This window comes from Anser cygnoides, chromosome 18 (genome assembly GCF_040182565.1).
Source record: "Anser cygnoides isolate HZ-2024a breed goose chromosome 18, Taihu_goose_T2T_genome, whole genome shotgun sequence".
Lineage (NCBI taxonomy): Eukaryota > Metazoa > Chordata > Aves > Anseriformes > Anatidae > Anser > Anser cygnoides.
Window position 1 is genome coordinate 8,869,464 of NC_089890.1, and position 24,254 is coordinate 8,893,717.

The following is a 24,254-nucleotide window of genomic DNA, read 5'->3' on the forward strand; positions in this document are numbered from 1 at the left end:
TGTTTTCTGAACTTCTGGTCATTCTCGTTGCTCTCCTTTGGACTCTCTTCCAGCTGGCTCACATCATTTTTTGAAGCACAGTAACCAAAGAGTCAAATCGTTAGTCCTGCTGAATTGTCTGGGGCTGAATTGAATGGAGGGATTCTCGGAGGACAAATATCACAAGGGACTTTCACAGTGCTTGACACTGTTGTCTTGTGTTCTTCTCATAATCTACTAAAAATCAAGATTACTTTTTTTTAATGTGCAACTGATACTTAATCAGTTATTCTTCTGATGAATTCAAGGTTGTGCTGTTGTGCCTTATGCAACAGTACTGTTCTGCATTTCATTATGATTACCTTGTCAGAGTTTTTTGGGTATGGGAAGCAACCGCATCTTAAATGATCTTTCAGACCCATACTGCTGTACCAGAATTCATAAGTCTGTGGTGAAAGCTAAAGATATTTTATGTTTGTTGGGAGGAGTATCTTAGGCTACAAACATTTCCATCTCACAGTGACAGCGACTTGTATTTGGGAAAAGGGACCTCTGTAGTTTGGAAAGCTCCAGCTTGTTCACTGCCAACTCTTGTTCTTTGTTCCCACACCTCTCTGTCGTAACAGACTATCGCGGTGAGAAGACCAAGTTAAGGTATTGCTGAACTCTGATGGTGCAATGACTTTACTGATTGCTGTATCCCTCCTATTCAAGATTTAGTGCAGAGCAGAGCAAGCTTTCAGTCCTCTTTGCTGAGGTACAAAACTCCATGGATCCTGTTTGGATTTTTCAGAGCTATGAAGAGATTATTGACATGCAACTCTGCCATTGCAGTTTTCAGGACTAAAACATTGCTGGAATTAGAAAACTTTCCAAAGAAGTATTGTGTTTCTGCTTATTTTATTCAGATTCTCTTTTTTATTGTTCTTTATGGCACTCTCGATTCAGTGACATGAAACATTAAGCATGTTTGACACTGTCTTCTATTGCATGGCTTGCATGCCTTCGTAATGGAACTAGCAGCCCATATAGGAAAATGCATTCATTGAGCTAACAGCTTTTCTTGTGCCTCTTAATAGTCTTTTGGGTGATTCAGATGGCTCATCCTGTCATTGTTTGTATGATTGGTGATGACAAGTGAGTTGATCAAAGACTCTGTAAATTGTGACACTGAAACACAATCATTACTTAGGATCCGTTGTAATGCAGTTCTCAGATATCAATCAAAATGCCTTAGAAATGAATCAGAGTTACAGCCCTGTGAAAGAAAAGTCTTCTCCACACTGAGTAATCTTTGATTGAACTAATAACTCCGTATAAATGTGCTTTGCTCTCTGTAGTAGCTGACTCTCTATTGTGAGTGCTCCGTGGATGAGGTCCAGCGGCATCAGCTATTCAGCTGGTTTTGCTCTCGATAGCTGCCCATTTTTTCTTGTTAGCGTTATACATTCGTAACGTCCTAACACATTTATCAAACTGTGGAACACGGATCTGTTTGTTTGAGTTCAGTAAAAGTTAGGTATTTTGAGAACAGTGGTACCATTTGGATAAAATATTACGTGCAGTCTGTTACTACACTGCATTGCAGCATAAGATATGTTATCTTAAAACACTAGTGTCATTAAAGTCTGTGAAAGAAATCAGTCTAAAATAAGCCCTGCAGGACTCATGTAATTCATCCAGGGAAGGTGCACACTTAATTTAACTCTGCTCAGCTGGAACTTGTGATCCAAGCTGCATGCTGCAGACCAAGCTGATGTGTTCTTCAGCAAACCCACAGATAATCATTGTCATAGTTTCCTGAAATCATTCACTCCCAGTCTGCAAGAAGAGTTTTTTTTGTTTGTTTTTTTTTTTTCTGGTTATTTTTCACCTCTTTGCATATTATACAAAGCTTGCTAGCGAGTGCTCAGATTGCAACACTGCTATAGAGAAATGCTAGATTTAGATGACTCACACCCACAACAATAAAAAAAGTTCTAGTGTAATGCAAGACAGCTGACTACAGACTTGAATCATACATTAATACTCTGCTGTATATTTCCATTTTTTTTACTTCAAAGTTAAAATTGATTTGCAAGTATTGCTTTGCATGGGGTAACATTCTGGAAGGGGCCTTTGCAGCTCTGGCATGGACTTTGCATGGCTGATACAAAGAAAAGGGAAGGTAATGTGAGGGCAGGATGAGAAGAAAAGAATTAGAGAAAAAGGAGGCAGTGTTTTAAGTGTTTCCCTACTAGTTGTTGGTCTAAGGATATCTATTATGTTGTAACTTTTCCAAAATGCTTTATCTCAATTAAATTTACTGTCTTTTTTTTTTTTTGGTTCTATAAGTTCTTTGCAATCATAGCTTCTGCCAGAATTTCCTCTGTGAATGATGCAGATTTCTGAGAAATCCTTATCTCAAAACAGATTTTTATGATGGAATTACTTATTTCCTAAAATCCTTTATTTTCATCACCATCTTCTGTTGTGATGTCTTAGTGTTATATGACAACTTCTATTTATTAGCAGTGGTCCAGGATATACTATAAACTTTAGTCACTTAAAGAATACACCTCGGGACAGTTCTTTTCCAAGGACTTTGGACTTGCTGTTCAACTTGGCTCTACGGGCCTGTGCTGTTAAGGGTTCATGGCACCATCTCTAATGGTGAAGGAGGAGTGACTCTTTGGCCCATTCTGAGAAGGTTAATTATTACTGATTTGTTGTGAATAAACCTGTCTTTAAAGTGGACTAAGGCCCAATGACCTCTTTCACAGAGACGACCTGGAAATTTGCCAGTGATAACAACTTCTAGTCACCTCACTAGAAAGGACGTTTCTCCCGTGTTTATGAAAAGATCTTGCTCAATTCTTTTGTAGTATACTGGTGACTTGCGTTCAAATAATGTGTAAACAGTCCATGTATACATGTATACTCCGTTAGAAGATTCCTTATTTTGTCACAAAGTATAGCTAGCCTTTGGAATTCATCAAAAGAGCTATTAAATATTGCTGAAAATTAACAATACTCAGAAGAGGATTAGGTATGTACAAAAATAAAACAGCCTAAATTAAAAAAAAAAAAAAAAGAAAAAAAGAAGAGCTAGAAGTTTTGATGTTTCAAGGAATAAGATACCACTAATCAAACAGGTGGTTGGAAGCAGTTGCCTAAGCAGATTATTCCAGAGTTGTTTTTTGGAAGATCTCCCATGTCTTTAGCAGAAGCATGACTTTGGCCTCTACTAGAAGGAAGATACTGGGCTTCTTGGACAACTGATCTGATTAGACATGGCAGCTTCTGATACCTTTGCCAAACAAGCTCATGTAGTAAAGGTTGGCAGAAGTTTGCCTCAGCATTTTTGCCTGAATTGAGCTGGGTTTTACTTAGGAAAATTTATGGAGTTTCTCCTCTTCAATGATGCCGTTCCTGAAATTATGCCCTTTTATTTAATGTAATGCTCATGCTTACTGCTTTGAGGTGACCTAAACTAAACTAGACGATGTTGCTGTTTGTTATTTTCAGGAAACTACTACAATCAAGGAGAGATTCGTAAGAAAGAACTGGAACAGAGTTGTTCTCTTTTGGGAATTCCTGCTTCCAATGTAACAGTTGTTGATCACAGGTAAGCAGTTTTCATTTTTAGCATAATTTAGTTGCAGCTTTTAAATAAGGGGTGGAGTTTGCTTTAATGTTCCATGAAAGCTTACTGTATCATTCTATAAAGTTCCAAGGAACCTGAAAAAAAAGACCATATAATAAATTCTTGTTAACTCTTAACTTCAGGAAATCTAATTAATAGAGAAGACGATTCAAGTGTATAATGGGGATTGGTGTTCTTCGGGTAAGCTGTGTTGATACAGCACTTTGATTAATGATAGCCCTAGTTGTAGGGGTCTGGCAAGGTCTGTTTGGGCAATAGGATCACATTGTGTTACAGTTTTCGCATTGTTATCAAAGACGCTTACAGAGAAGTCTTCTCTGCATTGTCAGTGGCTGAAAATAAAACTGTTCAGAGGATTGGCACTATCATTATGTTGCACTTACTCTCTCACGTGATTATAATGTAGTTACAGATAACTTATGCTTAAGTCTGAATTCCATGATAAGATAACAATATAAACAGATCTGCTGTCATGCTGACTATAAAACAATACAGTGCCCTGTGTATTTTTCATAGCCACCACTCTAACAGAGCAGTTTTTCAAAAGTAGTCCTGTCCAAAGAAGCCACTCTGGCAGCAGAAACTTATCTGTGTGTGTGCTTTGGGGAGACACAACTGGTTGTTTCAATTGTAAACAGCTATCATAAAATCCATAAAGAACATTTTTGGTTATGAAGAAGTATCTTTAATAGAAACAGACTGATTTAAAGCCATGCCAACTAGAAAAGTCAGAGTTGAAAAAAATCTGGCTCCAGGCAGGCCTTTTTCCCATGAACATATTTTCCCTTGAGCTAAGGCAACAGAAACCACAGTCCAGAATATGAATCCTCTTGAGTTCTTTGCTTTTTTTAGCTTTAGGTTTCTCTCCAAGTTTTCAGCTCACTTAGGAAAACAGCATAGGAGTTGTTTTTCCTTTGGAACGAAAAGAGATGTTTCCGCTCACTTCTCATGAACTGGCTTTGGATAACTTCATGTTTTGTAGTGCAATCATATGACAATGCCCAGAACTTTTCTGGGGGACTAAGGAGAAAAGCCGCTAAGCTTTGCTAAGCATAAAGTTTGCTAAATGAACTATCTTTTGAAATTTCCACGGTGCCCAGCAGCCTACTGGCCTTTCATCCTCTAATGCAATGTGAGGTTGGTTAGAATGTGATGTAAGTTTCCCAATACTGCTCAATCATCCCCCAATGTACGCAGTCCGGCGGGCTGCTTTCTTCAAGTAATACCAGAGAAATAGCTTGGATCATGCCTCCTTATTACTTTCATTGCTACTTTGATGCACATCTGTGAAAACAGTGACCGATATGTAATTTCTACCAGCGGATGCAGTGCTTGAAAAGACAGATGCATGCCATTTCTCAGAGCTTTTGGACATGGGACTAGGATGTAAAATACTGTTCTGAAAAAACAGTTTAGATTTGAGGCCTTTATCTCAGATGGTAGATTGCTGTGAGATAACCATCAAATCATCTAACTGTTGTGCATTCAGGGAGTCAGCTGAAGTTCTTGCTGAATTTTGCTCAGAGCTTGTTTATACAGAGCAGCTAAGTGTGTTTACAGTGCATTATATGCTCTGCAATAGCTCATCTTGTGGGCACGCTTTATGAAAAAACAGCTGTGGATCAGGTATTAGCAAAATGGTAGAAGATCAGGAATGATTTTGAGATGACACTGAATTTTGAAGTAGCTGTATTTTCCAGTGGTTTAGACAAAGCACTGGGACTCAAAGTTCTTTAAACTTACTCAGAGTTCCTGGTTTTCTTAAGGTCAGTAGCTTTCTATACCTCTGCTCCCCCTTCTTTAATTTACACAATATACAAAAAAGTTTGCCAATATGGCATGATGTGAAACTTCGTAAATTAATGTTGTCTACCACTAGGTTTCCACAGAAATTCATGTCAGGGAATACGGTTGAGACGGCTGTTCCTCTTGAGCATTTTGTCTTCTTTAGGCACTCTTTAAGATCAGACCCCTTTGTTTTTTTTTTGTTTTTTTTTTTTGTTCTCATCCTATCTCTGCAGAAGATAACGTTCCATAAATGAAAAGCACTAGCACAATGCTTAAGGACTGTAGCTGGCATGCTGCCATCTAACATTTCTTATGCAAACACTGCATGCTTTACATTATCCAAGCTGCAGACTTGTATTTTGGTAAGGAAAGCCCAAAGGATTGCTAGGTCTGGATCTGCTCCAGCCATTGTAGTGCGGAGCTGAGTCATGCTGCTTCCTCTTTCTTTGCATAATCTACAAGTGAGTGAGTAGAATTTTCAAGATGTAAAAGGGGAAATCTGTCTGAAAGGCAAGGTGATTGACTTGCTCTGTAATCTCACTTGGCCAGGCAGGTATAAAATCAACATGACATTTTGAGTTTTGTGTGAACTTGTAAAGAGAAAGCTTCAGTCAGTCAATCTGTGATGCAATCTGTGTTAAAGACCAAAGCCTTATTAAGAAGTCCTTTGCCTTAAACAATGACTCTCTCAAGTATAGCCGGGATTCCTAGGTCAGGACTATTCAGTCTCTATCAGACAACTACTTTGCACTGATTCTTCAGTGTGTATTTGATGTAGTTACTATATTTGTTCCCTCAGTTAAAGACAAGTAAAATCTGCACAAATATAGTCGCAAACTGTACCCACATTTCAACCCTGGATAATGGAGGCCCACGTGAATCTCCTGTAGAAAAGTCCTTTTGTTGTAGCGGGCATATCTAGGAGCATAAAGGGACATGCATGACAGTGTAGCACGCGGTTATTGTAGACGAGCAGATTGATGTGCAGACAGCCTGTTTTGGACTATTTTAGTTTAGAGCACTGGGCTTTTCCTACTTGTGAATAGTACAGGTCAGACACCACACTTGCAGAGGTGTCTCCTGAGCTGGTGTGTAATTATCATAGTGCCAGCACTACACCAAGTGAAGAGCTGATTTTGCAGGAGAAAGGTTTTACAGCCCACTTTCTGTTACCATTCCCACAGTATGCTTAAAAAATGGAGCAGCCCAGCCCAGAACTAGGACTTGCACTGTACAGAGTTAATTTCTGGACTGCCACAATTATTTCTGGTGCTGGATGAGGGAAGAGTAGCAAGGGAGTGAGGTTTGAAAAAATGTAAGAGAAAAGTCACTTCGTTAATGATAGAAATGGCGGTGTAAACTCTGTGCTTTTGGCACATTTTGATCATTTTATGTGTTGCAAGAACGGACCTTCTTGTGGCTATAAAAATGGAAGATTGATGGCTTTATCTTACAGTGGCATGGTACTAATTTGATTTTCACAGAAACTGCTGTAGTTCTGCAGATTTGCAGTGAAGGTAGAGTGACTATAGCTAAAATAGGAGAGGTAAATAATTCTTATTATTCTAATTAGAATGATAATTCTATTACAAACACAAAGACTAAGTCAACTGGCAAATCTGCTACCATGATACGTCTAAAATAGTAGGCGGCTCCAGTGCTGGACATTTCTGTGGTTGCAGAAGGATCCAATTTATAAAGCATTTGACTGTACCGCAAACAAAAAAGGGACAGCTAAGTTTTGCCAAAAGTTCTGTCGTTCTTTCGGCATGTTTTAGACTTCACTGCCAGCTGTGGTTTAAAGTTTAAATTGCTCTGGTAATACAGGAGCAAATGATCTGCGTGAAGGACATGAGTATTTGTTGAGCAGAGCAGAACTCCTTCCATCTTTAGGAGAACAAGTCTGAGTAAGTGATCTTACTGTGAGATGGGGGGCAAAGACGAGGTTCAGCTTAGCAAGAAGAGAGCTTCCACAAGTAAAAAGCAAGTCCTCAGTTACCTTAAAACACACAGATGCTTTGTCTTCCTTTCTTTTACTTTAGAATACGCAGGAAGGAGTGCTTCAGTAACAAAGTGAGGATAAAAATGTTTACATAAGGGCTGATTTGGGTGCTGTTCTTTGATGTGGCACTCCCTCATGCTTTCGTGGTTGTTGCTCTGCCCGGTCTTGAGAACACAGTGAAATGAAAATGCTCTAGTCTCCAAAACCAGTTATTAGGTCACAAGTCATTGCAATGGTTTTGGACTTGAAAGTCTGTTTTGTAGGGAGTTCGCTTCTGGTTGAGAAAGCCAGAACAGATGAGATTGGAGGAAAAAAAAAATCACACGACTTGATGAACAATTACATGAACAATTTTAATTGAGATTATATGGTTGCATCAAAAAAGTTCCTTTGAACGTTTTGTTAAAATCCAGCCCAAGGAGAGGCTGGACATGTTCCAGTTTGACTGAGGTCTCTTTGTTGATTTGCAGTACTCAGCATTCTGCAGGTGATGTTCAGTGCCTTAGATATCATGCCCTTCCTTTACAGGCTCAATGGGCAGCTTCCTCTGCTCACATCCTGAAAATGCTGTCTTTGGTAAATGGAATTTTAAGGACTTTGAGAACTACAATTTGAATTACTGTAATCTAAGCAAGCTTTTTTTTTTTTTTTTTTTTTTTTCTAAACAGTCACAAAGAGCAGTTGTGCATAATCCCCTGTTCATTTCAATTGTCTAGAGCAAAGGGTTTTGATCTGTGAGTTAAAATGCAATTTAGACCTTCTGGATCCAGTATGACAGTGTGCTTCTCGCTTTTACCTTCGTAACAAGGATACTAATATGGTGTTTTGAAACTGGATTTCTTTGTAAGCTCTTGTTTACAAGTAAATCTTGATTCATCCTAACAAAGTCTTGCTAATCATAGACATACCTCTTTTTTAGCCCACACCCACTGACTGCCAAATCTTAATGTTATCAGTTATATGGTTCACAGGTCAGACTGCCTTTCTGAATTCATTGTTTTTCTAGGGTAGGCTTGCAGATAACAGAGTGTAAGGAGATGTAATACAACACAGAAATACATTATCATTTAGCCCAGTCAGTAGTACTTATAGTTTTCCAGTTCGCAAAATACTACTGAGAAGGGTTTTGTCTTGCCATGAAAATTCCAACTTTGAAAACAGAAACAAACTTGCCTTTAATGCACTCTTTCTTCTAGTACATTTGTTTTCTTTGCATGCAAACTACCAAGTACCTCTGAAAGTCCAGTAAATTCATGGTCATTGATTCTGTGTCTGTGCTTAGTACAATAACAAAAGAAAGGAAGAATTGGTTATTTGAAAGCCCTAAGTATATGTCAACTACGGGACTTTCATATAATACCTGTTATTTCGGTAAAGCTGTAGGTTCTCCGAAGATAGCAAAAATACTGTGAGCACAAACATCATCTATATGATAGATTTTAATTCAGTGATGGCAGCACTGGGGCTGGCAGCATAGAAAGGTGGCCTATCAGGAGTAATTTTATAGCATTAGCTTTTCATGAGCTGTTAAAGTTCGTGAAATACAACGATTTTGATACATATCTTTAAGTAATTAATCTGAATAGATGCTCCTGAGCTAGCAAGCTCTCTCTCCTGGTATATGGAAAACATTAGCATCTAATTGATCTAATATGAAGAGTTAGTTAAGCTCCCATTAACGCTGGGCACATCTGCCAATGCTCTGGCTGTCTTCCAGTCTGTAATGTCGCATGTAAACAGGAGACGTTTTTTAAGCTGTTTTCACTTTCCGAAAAGAACAAGTGAAAAGAAAGCCAAAATTATTCTTTTTATTTTCTAATATCTGTTTTGGGTTAATGGAAAGATAAGTATCAGAAATTTTACTGCAGCTTCTGAACCTTTTGTGCACATTTGTACTGGACAGAAAGTAAAACTGACCATTTGTATCTTTAATATGACAGAAAATATTTGGCCTGTGTTTGCACTGCAAAGAAAATAATAGCTGGGATTTGTGTAAACTAGAAAATTTTCCACTCACAGTACAAAGACTTACTGCAAGTAATGTTAGATCTATTTCTGAGTTTCCATGGAAATTGCACTGCATACACTTTTTATTATTATTATTTCACTTAAGTCCAAAAGGGCTCTAGTTAGACAATGCTCTGGAGAGAGGACATTTTCCCATGCAGATTCACAGGCTAACTGCAAGTTTTTGAGACAGCAGAGAAGCTATTTTTTTATTATTTTTTAATATAATTATTCTTTGGTGGTGGTCTTTTTTTTTTTTTTTCCATACAAGGTAAATAGGCTTATACTGTACTTCCTCATGTTCAACTTGCAACAAACTTCCTTCCCCAAGCTCTCCATGTCAGAGAAGTGTCTGTAAGGTCATGGGAAAAATACATCCTTAAATAAATAGTGTATGTATCTGACTGTGACAATAAGAAAGATATAGAAACAGTTGGACCTTTTGGAGAATGAAATATATAATTGAAAACCTTTGGATTAGAATTCAAAAGCATGCATATAGACAGTTAAGGAGTAGGTCCAATTGATCCAGTTTGGTTTTGCTGTACTTAGGTTGTGCTTTGATGGTTTTATGGGTTTGAATGCAACGTGCTGAGTGCATGTGAGCTGAATATGTGAGCTGTGTAGTGAGAGTACGTACTGCAATTATGAAAGCTTGCCTGAAAACTGAGGGCACCAGGAGAAGTTCAACAACAAAATCCTGGCCGCTAAGCCTGGTGGGAAAACCTTCAGTGATTTCGTACCAGTTTCTGACTCACTCATTTGCAGACCTCTGGCATCTTACTGAATGTATCTGAGATTTTTCTTTTAAATGTGTTTATTTTACTTATATGTTTCTAATCAGAAAGTTTATATTATTTCCTGATGTTTCTTCTTTCCCTGTTCTTGTACGTTGTGCTTTGGGACCAGTGTTTAATAGCTTTTATTCTGCTACAGTAATTGTGGTAATTAGTTGCATTTTGTTTTCCTATGTTCCTCCTGGTATTATACTTTGACATTTTATTTTATTGCTAATTCTAAAGCACTGAGTTATGTGCTGATTGCAATTGCTGCGGTGCAATTTTTCTAGTAGGGCTGCGTATTTCATTAGTGAGTGACGGGATTCCCTTGGTCTTATCTACCTCAGCCATGCTGTAAAGTTCTTCATTTTTTTGCAGAGTTTTCTCTAATTAAGAATGACGTCAGGGGGAACAAAAGATCTTAGATGAAAATTGGTTGCACATTCAGTGTGTATTACAGTGAAATCAATCTGCATTTTCTGAATGAAGCATACCCATAATCATCCTGAATACAAATGCTTTTTACTGATATTTTAGGTCATCAGAACACTTTATGCAAAGGCTTATATTGAAATCTGCTTTCAGGCTTCTGCTATTGTAAGTGTTGCTCTATGCAATAATTTAAGAGGAAATTCTTCTGGGGATTGAAATTCTGGAATTGAATTCTGGAAATTCTTCTGTCTGCCCTCTAGGAAAGCTGCTTTCTGAAACAAAGGCTTGTATTGCAGTAAGTAGGTTTAGCTATTTTGATGTAAGAAAGCCATTTTCCTCAATAAGGAAATTTGCCCTTTTTGCTTCCCAGAGGCTTCTGTGAATCAGGTCCTTTCTCAGCGTTCTAGCACAAATAACGTTCTTGCTGTACAAAGAGGGGGAAGGGTCTGTGGTGAAAGGGGAAATGATCTTTTCAGTGCTAAAGGGACGTGTCCCCCAGATTACCTCTGTAGAGCAATGAGCAGTAAGTAGTCCATCTCCAAGGGCTATGAATAAATGCTGGGGGAAGTGAAGAAGTACTGATTAGGTACAATGTGTCCTTACGGAAATCTAATCAAAATACACTGAGATCAAAAACTTTCGAGATTTATACTTTTAACGCTCAAGATTATTTTAGCAGAATAAAGACTTCAATACTTATCCTAAAACATGAAATATGAGAATAGGGATCCCAGTCATCCCACTAAACTGATGCAAGCTTGATTCGACTCAAAAACCATCAGCACTGGTACATTGATAGTAAGAAAATAAATTAGGCTGTGTATAATGACAGTGTTTCAGAAGTCTGGCAAAACTGGCTAGGGCTGAAGACAGGGAAATGCACTAGGACAGGACAATCCACTAGAAATCTTTTTTTTGTTCTCACATATTTTGTACCCTCAGAAATGCCTTTTACTATTCTCTCATTCATGGCTTTTAGAAGTGCTCCACATATGTCAAAGAAGACAGGCATCTTCTTTGGAGCAAAGATAACGTCAGTGACCCATTCTGCATTTGCTGGTGGTTCACATCCTGAGCTGATGTCTCCTGCTAGCACAGATGTGCCGACTGGAGCGATTTTGTAACTAGACCACTTGTGTCCATGCAGAAAGAAGTGTCTTTGGGTGTTCTGGTTTCCAGTATAAAATGTAAGGTTTTCAGAGTTAAATATTTGGAGTGGACTTTCTTTATGATACTAGTAAACTACCAATTTAGAAAGATACAGTCATAAGATTATTTTTTTTAACAGTTATGCCCAAGTGTTGCCTTTTAAGCATGACAAAGTATAACAACCTAATTATTTTGCCAGTGGAACAGTGCAGCGTGTTCTGCTAACAGACACTCTGGGGGACTAATGGAGAATGACAGGCGTTTCCTCCCTGCCCCTGAAAGGTTCACTGCTTTGATAATCCATACTGCGATGCCCAGCAGCATCTCTGCTAGTCGCTCATTTTAACCTAGAGCTGCAAACGCCTTGCTGATAATTATAGGCAGGCTGGGGTCTTTTATCAGAGAAGAGAAAATGGTTAACTCTTTTCCTTAAAGAGTAGCAGTTACACCAAGTAGTCACAGTAAGTTAATCAAAGGGAGGAACAAGCAAAAAATTCTAGCACGGATTCGATTTAAGCTTTTGAATCTCTGCATTCCACCCAGCTTACTCAGGGAAAATGTATTCTGATTTATACTGGGAACACTCTTAAAAGCCTTCTTACAATAATGGACTGGGCGTTAACGCCTTGTTCACAAGAATTGTGTGGTTTCTTTCTGTGTTCTTATAATCTTAATTTAATTGTAGCTAAAGTACAAAACGCTGAGTGCCTCAGTTAAAACAGGGCTGTGAGATCTGAGGCTATGACATGGTTTGGAAACCATGCAGTTGCATTTGCAATGGATGTGCATTTTCTGACTGTAAGATAGTTACTGTGCAGGAAAACAGAGGAAGGGGATTTGCAGCCTCTCTTGGTCAAACCTCCCCTTTGGGATTCAGTCTAGCGAAGGGCAATTCCCTCAATTCCTGTTTTTCCTAAAGGCCAGTACCCTGGGTGTACTCAGTAGCACTTGCAGCTAGTGTGTGTGTGTGTTCACACTTTAATTGGAGGTAATTGCAGTAACTTCCCTGGAATTGCCTCAGTCTCTGGGAGACGAGAAGTTTCAGCGTGTCCAAGGGCCTTATGACATTAAAAACAGTTGTTTTATTCCCATTCCCTTCATCTAACTTGGCTAGTTCAGACAGTCACTAGAAAAATTATGGAATAATCAATATCTGAGCCTTGGGAGCGAGGCCTTTATTAGGCTGGTTAAGCACAGAATGTTTCCAATTACAAGGCGTAGTGTCGAAGGCTGTTGGGCCACTTTAAATGCCACGATATGCTGTCTTGCTGAATGCCAGCAGTATAATCCTCATTTCTTCACTTCAGTTTCAAAATTCCCATTGAAGTCAGAGGGCATCTCCTACGCTGGCAGCTGGTAAAAGAACTTGGGAAGTAGTACGTACAGTGCCTGAGGGATGGGTGGGAAGCATCTCCTTCTATGACAGGCTCAAAGGGTTGAGTTGATGTGCTGCAGAAGGGCATCCTCAATATAGGGGGCTTAGGGACAGGATCGTGGCATGAAGGAAATTCCTGAGAATTTACACCCCCCTTAAAAATTTCAGGGCGTTCAGTGGGACTCTTTTTTTTTTTTTTTTTTTTTTTTTTTTTACTTAAGGAGATGGAGTCAGGACAGAAAAAAAGATTTTCTTTGTGGATGTCGCTTCTGGGTAATAAATCAAGATCGGTATTCCTATGAAAAATAAAAGACTTTAATCAAGATGAAAGTGAACAATGCTTAGACAGCAGACACTATAAAAACTCAGTGGAATTTTTGTGAGGATGCTTCTGTTTGTGTAGACTTACAAATTCTGTTTTTTATACAACATTTGTTTTGGGTCTACATCAACTCAGTTCTTCTGCATAGGTGGTAGAATGGGAGCTGTAGAAACTTGGACTTGTTTCTTTCTTTCCTGAGAGCAATCTTCTGGTCCATCAAAATCAGTAGGAGTTGGCCATTGACTTCAGTAGGACCAGAAATTGGCACTGAAACAGTCAACAAAAGAAGACAAAGACGTTTTTAAAAAAATGTTAGTATGGGGAAAGTTGGAAAAGCAATTGTACAATGGATGTTGTGTAAAATATGGTTTCTCTTAATGACCTTCCAGTTCAGATTGGCTCTGTTTACATACAAATCAAAAGCTGGTTTGTCTAACTGCCAACACAGCAAAACTCAGACTGCGATCTGAATATCCAGCTGTGTCTTTTGCCTCTGACATCCTCCCAGTAATAAAAGTTGTGTGTCTGGGATTTGGCTAGGGTTGCAGATGATGTGTGAGCCAGAATTGAATTCAGCCTGCTCTTCCTCTGCAAGACAATAGAAATTAAAACTTGTTTGTGTCAATAAAATAAGCATATACAACTCATAACCCCTCAGGGACCAGATATGATGAATAAAGATGCTCTTTTTCCATCACCACATTCCTAACCCTGACCGATGTTAGTAATGACTCAATGAGAACTCAGAATTTTGCCTTCCTCATTTCAAAGTTGGAGCAGAAACTTGTATGGTGTTTACTTGTGAAAACGCAGCAGCCAGAGAACAGACATAATTGCGACAACCTTTGCAGAGCTGTTTAATCCAGGTTCTCTGTCCTTTACTTGCAAACTACCTGAAGGGTACTGCATAGCTGCAGTGCACCATGTGAAGCGCTGTCTGCGCTCTGCAAGCCGTTCTCGTAACAGCTTCCCTGCAGCCTGACAAAGTGAAAGAGACAGTACCTTCACAGGTGGAAAGGCACTGCTAGCATGCCTGTTAGTTACCACTTGCCTGTCTTTTCTCCACTGGTATGCTAGTAAATGAGGCTGTCTTCTTACTTTCTAAAGCAGAGGCTCCCAAACTTTGCCTTACAGAGATTCCTATTTGGAAGCTCGTCAGGAACTCAGCTGCTGCGTCCTTTGTGGAACAGATGCCCGTGGAGCATGTGGTGATGGAGGGGTTTCAGGTCCTGGGGTATTGTGTGCTGTCTGGATATTGGCGAAGCTATCTCACTTCGTAAAGGAGCAAGGCATGATGAAACTGTACTTACTGCAGCGTTTCCTTGCTCGGAATGATGATGAAAGCCCTGGCTGCAGTAGAGCTCTGTTAGCAATTTCACTTGCAGGTTGCACTTTGCTACCTTGTTGTAAAAGACTGCTTGTAAAGCTATTTAGCAGTTAAGCATAGCATTTTTACCTCTGTTCTTCCTTTAATAAAAGCCAGTTTGACAGGCGATTGAAAGCTCCAGTTGACCATTTCAGTGTGAAGTAGTAAAGGTGTTCACAGGAGTCTAGAATCTGAGGCTCCCCAAACACTGCTGGCTGACTGCTGCTTTGCAGCAGTGTGATCCAGAGCTGCCTTTTGAAGCATCCTACCAGAGAATTCCCATCTGTATTTTCTTGGCTGAGTTTGTTGCGATATGCCCAGTTATTTTTGCATTCTGTGTCCATTCTGAAGTTCCCCCAGGCATCTCTTTAAATGAAGCATTGCATCACTGAGGAAGTGAAGCCATTAAAAGTGAATGCTTTCGCCAAACACTTGGAGCAAATTCAGTCAGCTCTCATCTACCAGAATGGACTTGTAAGTTGACAGTGCAGAATTTGGGAAGAACAATAGTCCTTTCTTGAGTGGTTTGATGGAGCAGCTTTTGAAAAAGCTCAGCTGTGCCGTTATTGTTTTGCCACATCATGAATGAAGGTTTTATCTTTGCATAAAGAGAATGTAGATGGGTTACCAAGCAGTGCTTAGAGCATGGAGTTTCACACTACAAAATCCTTTTGAAGGAAGAGAAATTTTAAGTTGCGTGTGTCTCGCTTTCATCCTCTAATAACCCTACCTTTTTGCAGAGCTGTGGGGATGGACCAGTTACTGTTTATATACTATTTTAATAGTGTCAAATGCTGTGTGAGTGTTAAAGCTCATTATTAGAGTTTTCCTTTCTAGCCAAAGGGTTAATTTCTTTTGCCAAAGAAGGAGATCAGATTTAGGTTTGGAATGGGAGGAGGGAGACAGAGGATTTTGTTCTGCAGGAAACTAGGTCAGCAGGTTTTTATTATCGTGCTCTACAGCCCAATGTGGTTTGCATTTAGGAATGAACTCAGTTGACATTGTGTATGGTTGATTTCCTCTTCCCAGAAAGCAGGCCTCAGACATCTCTCCATACATTATAGCTTTCCCAAATTGAAATCAAGAGAATATTTAGCCATAGAAACTCAAGCAATTGTGAGTTTCTTAGATTTGTTTTTAGAGCTGTCAGGAGTGCCTCAGGAGCACAGAATGAAGTCCAAGATATTTTAGAGAGGAAGAACAATAGGGCTGGAATCTTTTCAGTTACTGAGGCGCTTCAGAATCACAGAGGCCTTCATTGTTTTTAGACCCTATCCACTGATGATTGTTCTTCTAGTCTGTACCATTGTCTGGTTTTTGTTTGGACGGGGCCAGATTCCAATCTTTGTCCTGCTGAAGTAAATTTGGAGTAAAGCCCTTGTATTCTTTGAAGCTACTGCAGTGTGTGGCTGAGATCACAGTGTGACAGGTAACAGGGAATTTTCAATTATAACTTTCAGATCATGACTGATAAAAGATTCGAATCATCCAGAATCTTTTTCAGATCTCCCAGCTTTCTTTACCTTCAAGAGTATTCTCTTCCTGGGTAGCTGAGAATAGATTTCAACGTTCTTTACTTCTGCTAATTGAAGACCAAATTGTAGCAGACATCATGCATGTTGGAGAACTCAGGCAGCCTCTCTCTGCAAATGAATTTGACTTTACTGAATAATCAAAATCCAAGTGCTTATAACTTCAAAAGCTGTACTTTGTCCTGGTCATAGGGCTCAGGTAAGATGGAGCTTAGAAAGGCTATTTGTAAAGTCTACAAAAATTTCTGAATAATAGGATTTAAGGATGAGCATCAACTTCCAGTTTTATATTCATGTTTTTTTATGGACTTTAATGTGATTGAAAGGCTTTTCAGCATAATAAAAACATCTAATTCTGTCCTGTTCTAGTCTTTATTCAGTTCTGGCATTGAGAAGCGCAGACATTTTTGCAAACCAAGTTTGGCTTTTAAAGCTGAACAAGGAAAATACAGGCAATACTGAGAAGAACAGACAGCAGTAGATTGCCAGCAGTTCCTGGAAATAATGGAGTTTCACAACCATTCCCTGCAGAGTGGGCATTTAGGGAGGAAAAATATCCTTGTGGCTTACATGGACAGAATAATGAAAATGCAAAGTCTGTTGAAAAAGTTTATTATGGTAAAATTTCAAGTGCCATTCTTGGGTTTAAACCAAAGAGCAGAATATCCAATGCCTCAAAATAATGACAGCATGGAAATAATACAGGTCAGAAAATTGCATACTGTCTCCCCTGAGCATGCTTTTAATGTTGTGCTAGGCTGGATGTTTTAGTTGTCCAGTGCCTTTGAATCTTTAAACACTTCTGGCTGCAATAAATACGCTCGTACAATCGTCTTTTGAAATGTGCAATGTTAAATGGGGGTGAAGAAAGTTCTGTAATACCATTGTGCTCTTACACTGTTGGCATCTGGGACTGAGAGCCAAGAAAGTGACAGCGCACGTCAGACTTAGAGGCATACAGAGGACTTGTAGCAGGCAGACACGTACTCACAATAAAGATCTGAGCTGACACAGCATTTTGAATAGTGCCTTCTACATAATGAAGACAGAAAGAGCTGTAGGAGAATCTCCATAGCTTCATCCAGGGATGAAGAATTCCTTCATTCAACTTTGTAGCGACTCAGAAAATGTCACTAGGTTGCTGGAAGGCTTGGATTGTATTTCTTACTCTCTAAATTGAACTAAGTTAAATTAAACTCCTAGCTCAAGAAATGAGAGTTAGAAGTGACTTCCTGGACTGTTTATCTTGAATCCACTCCTGCACAGTCAGTGGTCTTCATCCTGCTGAGAACAGACTCTTAAAGCAATAGGCTGTGCAGCACCTGTGAACTTTTTCAGTACATCTTCCTCTGCACAGTGAAATAAGAGTTATGCACTTTTTTTTTTCCTTGCCTCACTTTGCACAGATATGATTGGTTATGGAAATGGGAAAGTACTACAGCCTTCAGGCTCAGAAGTAAAGAAAAATATTGAGTCTAGAACAGGAACATGGAGCTCATCAAAGAAAAACACTAACGCTTTTCAGATTGTGAGATTTATTTTGTTTCCTACACATGAGGAGGATGGATTGTTGATAGGAGTTTCTCAGATTAGGTCACTGTAAATCTTAGAGGAGGTAGGACTTAAGTTAATATCAGGCTCCTGAGCCACAGGAGTGGCTCAGTCTGAGCAGAACAATTCCAGTGGGACTTCTGTGCAAGGGCTAGATCCCTGGCATCCGGGCACTTTCCCTTCTTGTTGCCTTCCACAGAGAAACAAAATGTACTCCGTTTCCTACCTGTGAACTATTCCTGGAGCTTCTTCTCCTGTGGAAACTCTCCAGAACGTATGTTACGTCTCTTGAGGCTGTCAGTCACATGAAGCTTTTGGGATGTGACTCACACTAAAGACGGCTGGTCATTCTTGCTGTGAGTAACAAGCATAAAATCCTCCATATTTACAAAGGCTTTTTCTCCCCCCACTGAAAACGTCACAAATCATTAGCATACTGGAGCTATCACTGAAAATACAATAGCTTCTGGGTTGAAACATCAGCTGTTAATAGCACTCAGTAATACCAGGCGTATGAAAAATGTCTGCTGCTGTATGTAAGCGCTCTTTCAAATTAATAAACTGTAAAGTTTCGAGACAGAAAATGGGGTTGGTAATGCAGAAGAGCAGAGCATCTATGTCAGCGAATGAACAGATGCTTGCAGAAGACTGCAGGATAAACAGATGCCGAGTAATGCTGGTGCACAAAATAAGCCGTTTGTGCCCATTTGGGAGCTCTGCTGCAGAAAGGATGCAGCCTGCAAATTTAAGTAGGTTATGATGTTCTCTCCTATGGCAGGGGTTAGAGGCTAGTCCAGTTAACTGCAGAGTAGGTGCTCTGTGGAACAAACATGAGGGCACTGAACTAAAATTGTATTTTAGTGAGCAGTGGCTTCATACGTGTGTTTTATTGTTGTTGTTGTTCAATGTAATACTATCTTTCCCAATTAAACTAACTATTTAATGGTTAGAATATGATCTCTGAGCTATGAGGACAAACCTTGTTTATCCCTTTTGTGGGATAAAATATGTTTAGCCTTGCATTATTTGTAGTTATTATCCCTTCTTAGTGTTTTAACCAGTAATTAACCGTGTCCTTTGATAGCTGTTTACAGCTGGGAACAGGCTAAGAAGAATGGTGCTCTTTGTTCTGCAGTAAGGAGGGATCCATGCCAGGTAGCTATCCTGTATCTGTTTCCCAAGCCCAGGTAGCCATCTCCTGGGGCGATCCCTGTACCAGGACAGAGGGAGTAGCACTCTTAAACATGGCTGCTCACTGCTGAGCTTTTCTGGGAAGGAAAGGTGGCTGGTTGATTGCTTTCAGCGAAAACTTATTGCATGCAAAAGGTGCCAGACTGAAAGTACTGGTGAACTGTAGATATAGGTCCCAGGCAGCGTTACTCCCCAGGGTGTAGCTCTTATACAATGGTGCATGTTGGTATATTCTGTTGTTGCTTCAAATTGATTGCTTGTATCTGCAAGAAGATTACTGTCCAATGTGATGCAACTTTCGGCCTCTTTCCTTGGATGCCAGTAAGAGGATTAGTGAGAACAGGGCTAAAAATGTATTGTAGTTAAGGGAGATATATCCTTTCCTGTGCTGTGTCATCTCTTATTCCACCCTAACCCTTTGTGCGTTATGCTCAAAATGGTATTGCAGAGTGGAGCTGAAGCTCTGCAGACCCTCTGTACAGAGTCCTCATACAGCTTCTGCTCTGTTTAGTGCTCTCTGTATCTATCAGGAGGTAGGGAAGGACTTCTTGTTTCCATTGTCATACATCCTTATTCCAGGACGGATATGCTCTTGCAAGAGCAATCTGGAGCCATGCTCTGCCAGCACAGGATGTCGATCCACCCTTCTACACTGGCTCATTCTGTTGATACTTACTGTTTCCTTCACGGTATCCTTGCTGGGGCCTTCACCCAGCTCACAAGTGGTGTCTGGCTCCGCAGCAGTTACGATACCCGAGTGATCTCCAGCCAGTCTGGGCAGTTGGTCTTTCCCACTGACCTGTATTAGCTACAAATGTCTCCGGAGGTTTCCCAGTTCCACCATTCTGCTTTTGCTGTTTACAGCTACAGTAACTAACTCCTGACATTTATATCCAGCTTGTGCTTTGATTGCTGCAGCTCGGTGCCTGTTTGCACATGGGGCCTTCTGATAAGGCAGGCATTTGACCTTTCTATTCTTAACCCATTAACATTTAGAAGAGCTGCTCTCCTCACCTCTAGAGCCTGTGCTCCTCCCCCTAATATCCCCGTTCCTGCCAGATAAGATTACGCTTGGGTTATATATTGATCTAAGAGCAGAGTGCCAAATGCAGCCTACACCAGTTCAAGGGCAAATACTGAATCCATATGGGTGAGTTCACGTGCTTCAGTTCAGTAGTGGAAAGGTAATGGCCAATGGCTTTTTTTGCCCTCTCAGCAGAACCTGCAGGCAGATCTGCAGGCAGATGCAGGGGTATCAGTTCTTTATCACGCCAGGCAAATGAACTTGATGGTTGCAGGAGGTACCTGTCCAATCTGCTGATGCTGCATCTTTGAGCTGTTTTCATCTGTACCCACAACTACTTAAACAGATGAAGGGGTTGAAGTAGTTATTACACACTCATTTGCTTGAGGCAGCGTTCAGTAACCTGAACATGGAAATGAGAGCCAAGATTCCTTTATTTTAAGCCAAGCCTGGCTCAGTGGATGCTTTGCGGTGTCACTTAACAAATCTCTTCACCTGTGCATGTGTATTTCTCAGTTTTCAAAAACCAAACCCAAAACCTGGGAACCTATCAGCAAACTAGTGAGTTACAAGTAGCAAAAACTATTCTGAGAAAGTGACTATATTGACAAATGTATATAACCATTTACAGTCAAATACAAAGTCATTCATTCATCTGTTAAAAGTTAGTCATTAAAGTATCTCCAGGTGAAGCTCCTGGGCATGCTGACTGTGTGAAGTGACACTGAAAAGCTCCTAGGGAATAACTGCAGGTAGGCAGTTAAACATCATCACCCAGGGCAAATCTGTAGCTCGAAATGTGAATGGGACTGTGTGAACAGGGGAGTGACAGGAGTCAGGAGATGTTATGGCCTCTTAACATATTGTTTGGGAGTCTCTTGTTCAGGTTCCTTATCTTGGTCTAAAGCCTATATTAAAAAAAAAAAAAAAATGTTGATATTTGAAAAATAATTGGGAAACAGCCACCAGAATGATAACAGATGTGGAAAAGAGGCCCAATAATGGGATGTTTAAGGTGCTTGAGTTGCTGTGTTGGGCACTTCTTACGTTATTGTTGGAAATTGCCTGTAAGGCACCCACTTTGATAATGTCAGGGGCAGTCGCTGGCCATCTGAGCAGCCTAATTGGGAGAGACAAGGCAGAGGACCTGAAATGCTCCCTGCCAGTCTTTTGTCTGGTTTCAGAGATTCTGATTTACAGTGGCTGTTTTTCTTTCTTCCCCCCTCTTCTTCAAATGTTCCATGAAGTAAATTTTTTATCAGTGTCTTGGAGCAAAAGAAAATTCCATATTTTTGTGATAAGAGATGTCTGGGCAAGCCTTCAACTTAAAATCCTTTTTGGCTTATCCCGTGAACTGTACATGCTGAGATGTGAGTGTGTGATCCACTAGTTATGATTCAATACCGAAAGCGTGGACATAGGAAGCAATAAAGTATTATGGAGGGGAAGATTTGTCATTTTTGTGACTTTGTTTAAAGAAAGCCCAGATATGGGAGTAGTAGGTATCTACTGAATCAATCATTTTCTAAGCCACAGATGACCAGAAAATTAATTAAAAAGAAAAAAGGGAGAGATTAGGAAAGTAAACCTACAGAACTTAATGTTTAAACATGTAGCCCAGATTAGTTTGGCCTTAAAATGATCTTCATTAACAGTGATGTATTTGGGGATGTTTAACCCTCAGGATTTAAATTCAGGAGATATTCTTCTTCAATGGTTACAGACAGACTGGGAGACAGGATTACTTCAGTTTGCTTCTGCTGCCCAGTGAGTCATGTGAGACAAGTCCCTAAGCAAAGCCCCACTAAGGAGCAGGATTTTTGCCATTGGCTGCAGCAGTGCTAGGTTTTCTGTCCTCTCCAAGTCACGTTTTTGTCATACACATGCATAATCTCTGCTATACCTCAAAAGGAGGATGATGCATGCATAATCTCTGCTATACCTCAAAAGGAGGATGAGGTGGCTGTTAAGACTTGGAGATCTCTCAATGAAAGGTTTGGCAGAGCAGCACGTTTCCATTAGAACGGTCTCTGTTCATCTCTTATTTAGCAGAACAGGCGGGAAGGGAGAGAGGGACAGAGGGACTGTCCTCCCCGAGATGAGGACAGGTACGTGCATGGGGGTGTGCCCCAGAATATTGCCACGTGGGGGTAAGTGATGAGGGTCCCCGAGCAGTACTGCTGCATGAGCACGGCCCCGCGCAGGTGAATTATCCCTGCCTCTCGGCTGGGCGGACAGGTATGCGAGCTGCTCTGCGCTGATGCAGCAAGACTGCTTGTCTTGCAAGAATTAATGATGCCGTTAGCGTGCAGATCTCTGAATCTCTCTTCATTTCTCTGAATCTGATTCATTCTCTCTGAATCTCTTCAGCTTTTTATGTATTCTTTGTAGTCTTGTGTGTCTAATGCAAGACAGGCTCAGGGGATGTTCATTTAGATACACTTCTGCTAGCAACAGGTGACGAAAAATAAAATACTTAAGAGTACTTAGACTGGCAAAACAGTACCAGGGTCAAGGTACTTTCTAACAACTCAATAGAAACTCCATATAATATTTTTTTTTCTGCCTGGCCCATTTACAGTCTTTGCCCTTGTCCCTAATCCATTTCAGAAGATGCTTTTGCCATTCTGATTCAGAGGTTGCCCAGCAGGACATTTCCCTTAGTACACAAGGACAGCTGTGTTGACAGTCTCTCCTGCCTCGGGGCGTTACAGGCTCTCTGTAATCAGCTGAGATCTGTACATGCTTCAGTGCCTTAGCAGTGAACTGAAACAACCTTTGTCTGTTTGGGATGACAAGGGAAATGACCATGTTTCGAAATTTTGTCATAATTTTGTGAAATCCTCTAAAGGATATATAAATTGTAAAGCCAAATAGAGGTCCAGGCATTTGCTATATCAAAATTCATCATGCAGCATGCAAAATGAGGGATAGTCTGGTGCTAGAAAATTGCATAAACAAAATTCAGATGATTTGAAGTTAACTTTTAAAAATGTGTTGAGTAATTTTTATGTAGCACCTTGTCCCGTAGAGCCCTATCCAGTGTTATGGCTTTACAGCAGAACGTGTCTATTTTCTGAAATGTTTCTTTTTCTTCCTTTGTGCTGTGTGACAGAAATACATAATGCATGGGCTCTTTCTATTTGAGGAGTCTTAGGAGTTACTTGTAATAACAGTAGACGGAAATGAGATTTTTAAACTGCTGGTGCGCCATTCAAAATGCAGTTTGCATAGCAATAGCAGTGACCAAATCCCTGTTGAATACTTGCCAAGAGTATCCATCGGAGTGTTTTATTCATGCTGTGTGACCGTGCAGTTAACTCAAGCCTTGATACTATTTATTTCAATTTATAAAACATCTCCATTGAGCATTCCGTGTAATTATTACAAGGACAAGCAGCACTGTTTAGGGCCAATGGCCAGGCATACGATACCAATCCCTTGCAGAGCGCTGTCCTGCTGGTTCTCCTAGGAGAACAAGGCAGGCTTAAAAGCCAAACAGAAGCAGGTTCTGCTGTCCAGGTTCTTGCAAAAAAGCCCTTTATCCAGCTCCCTTGAGATCAGCTCAGGGAGCCATTATGTTTAGTGTCTCCAATGATCTCTACAGCTGCATTATTGTATATATAAGGACGGCCTTATAAAGTTAGCAGGTTTAAACCCACTTTAACTTAACAGGTAAAACATGCACTTCACATTGTACCTTGTAACTAACAGGCCATCAGCGGAGATCCTGGGGTTGTGACACAGCGAAAGTAGGTGTTTATCACCTGACTGCTTTTTGCGGAAGCCCTAGGGAGCCTGCAGGTAATAAAGATGTACAGATCAGTGGCACGTAGTACACAGGAAATGTTGATAAGTTACTTGGCTGAATGCTTAGGTAGGCCCAAGATTGTAAACGTGAGACGCGGAAGTTTGATAAAAGGCCTTTTAGTGGAGGAACCCACTTTAATTAGCTCTGCCGTTTGTTGCAATGGTTTCCTTCTGCTTAGGATGCTTTAGTCAGCCCGATGGGGGTTAGTCTCACCCAGGTCAACCACAGCGTTGCCAGCACAGCTCAGTAAACTGGTCACCGCCCTTGAGCATTGCCAGCCACAGGCCTGAGCGTTGCCAG

At 40.3% G+C, this 24,254-nt stretch overlaps 1 protein-coding gene across 6 annotated transcripts in view; it reads left to right on the forward strand.

Annotated features, from left to right (window-relative positions):
- Window positions 1-24,254, forward strand: part of PIGL (phosphatidylinositol glycan anchor biosynthesis class L) — a 62,837-nt gene that overhangs the window by 3,211 nt on the left and 35,372 nt on the right. For all 6 annotated transcript variants that reach the window (XM_066979775.1, XM_066979774.1, XM_066979772.1 and 3 more), the window contains one exon: window positions 3,487-3,586. In XM_066979775.1, the coding sequence (XP_066835876.1) occupies window positions 3,487-3,586 (100 nt within the window). The remainder of the gene's footprint in view (window positions 1-3,486; window positions 3,587-24,254) is intronic.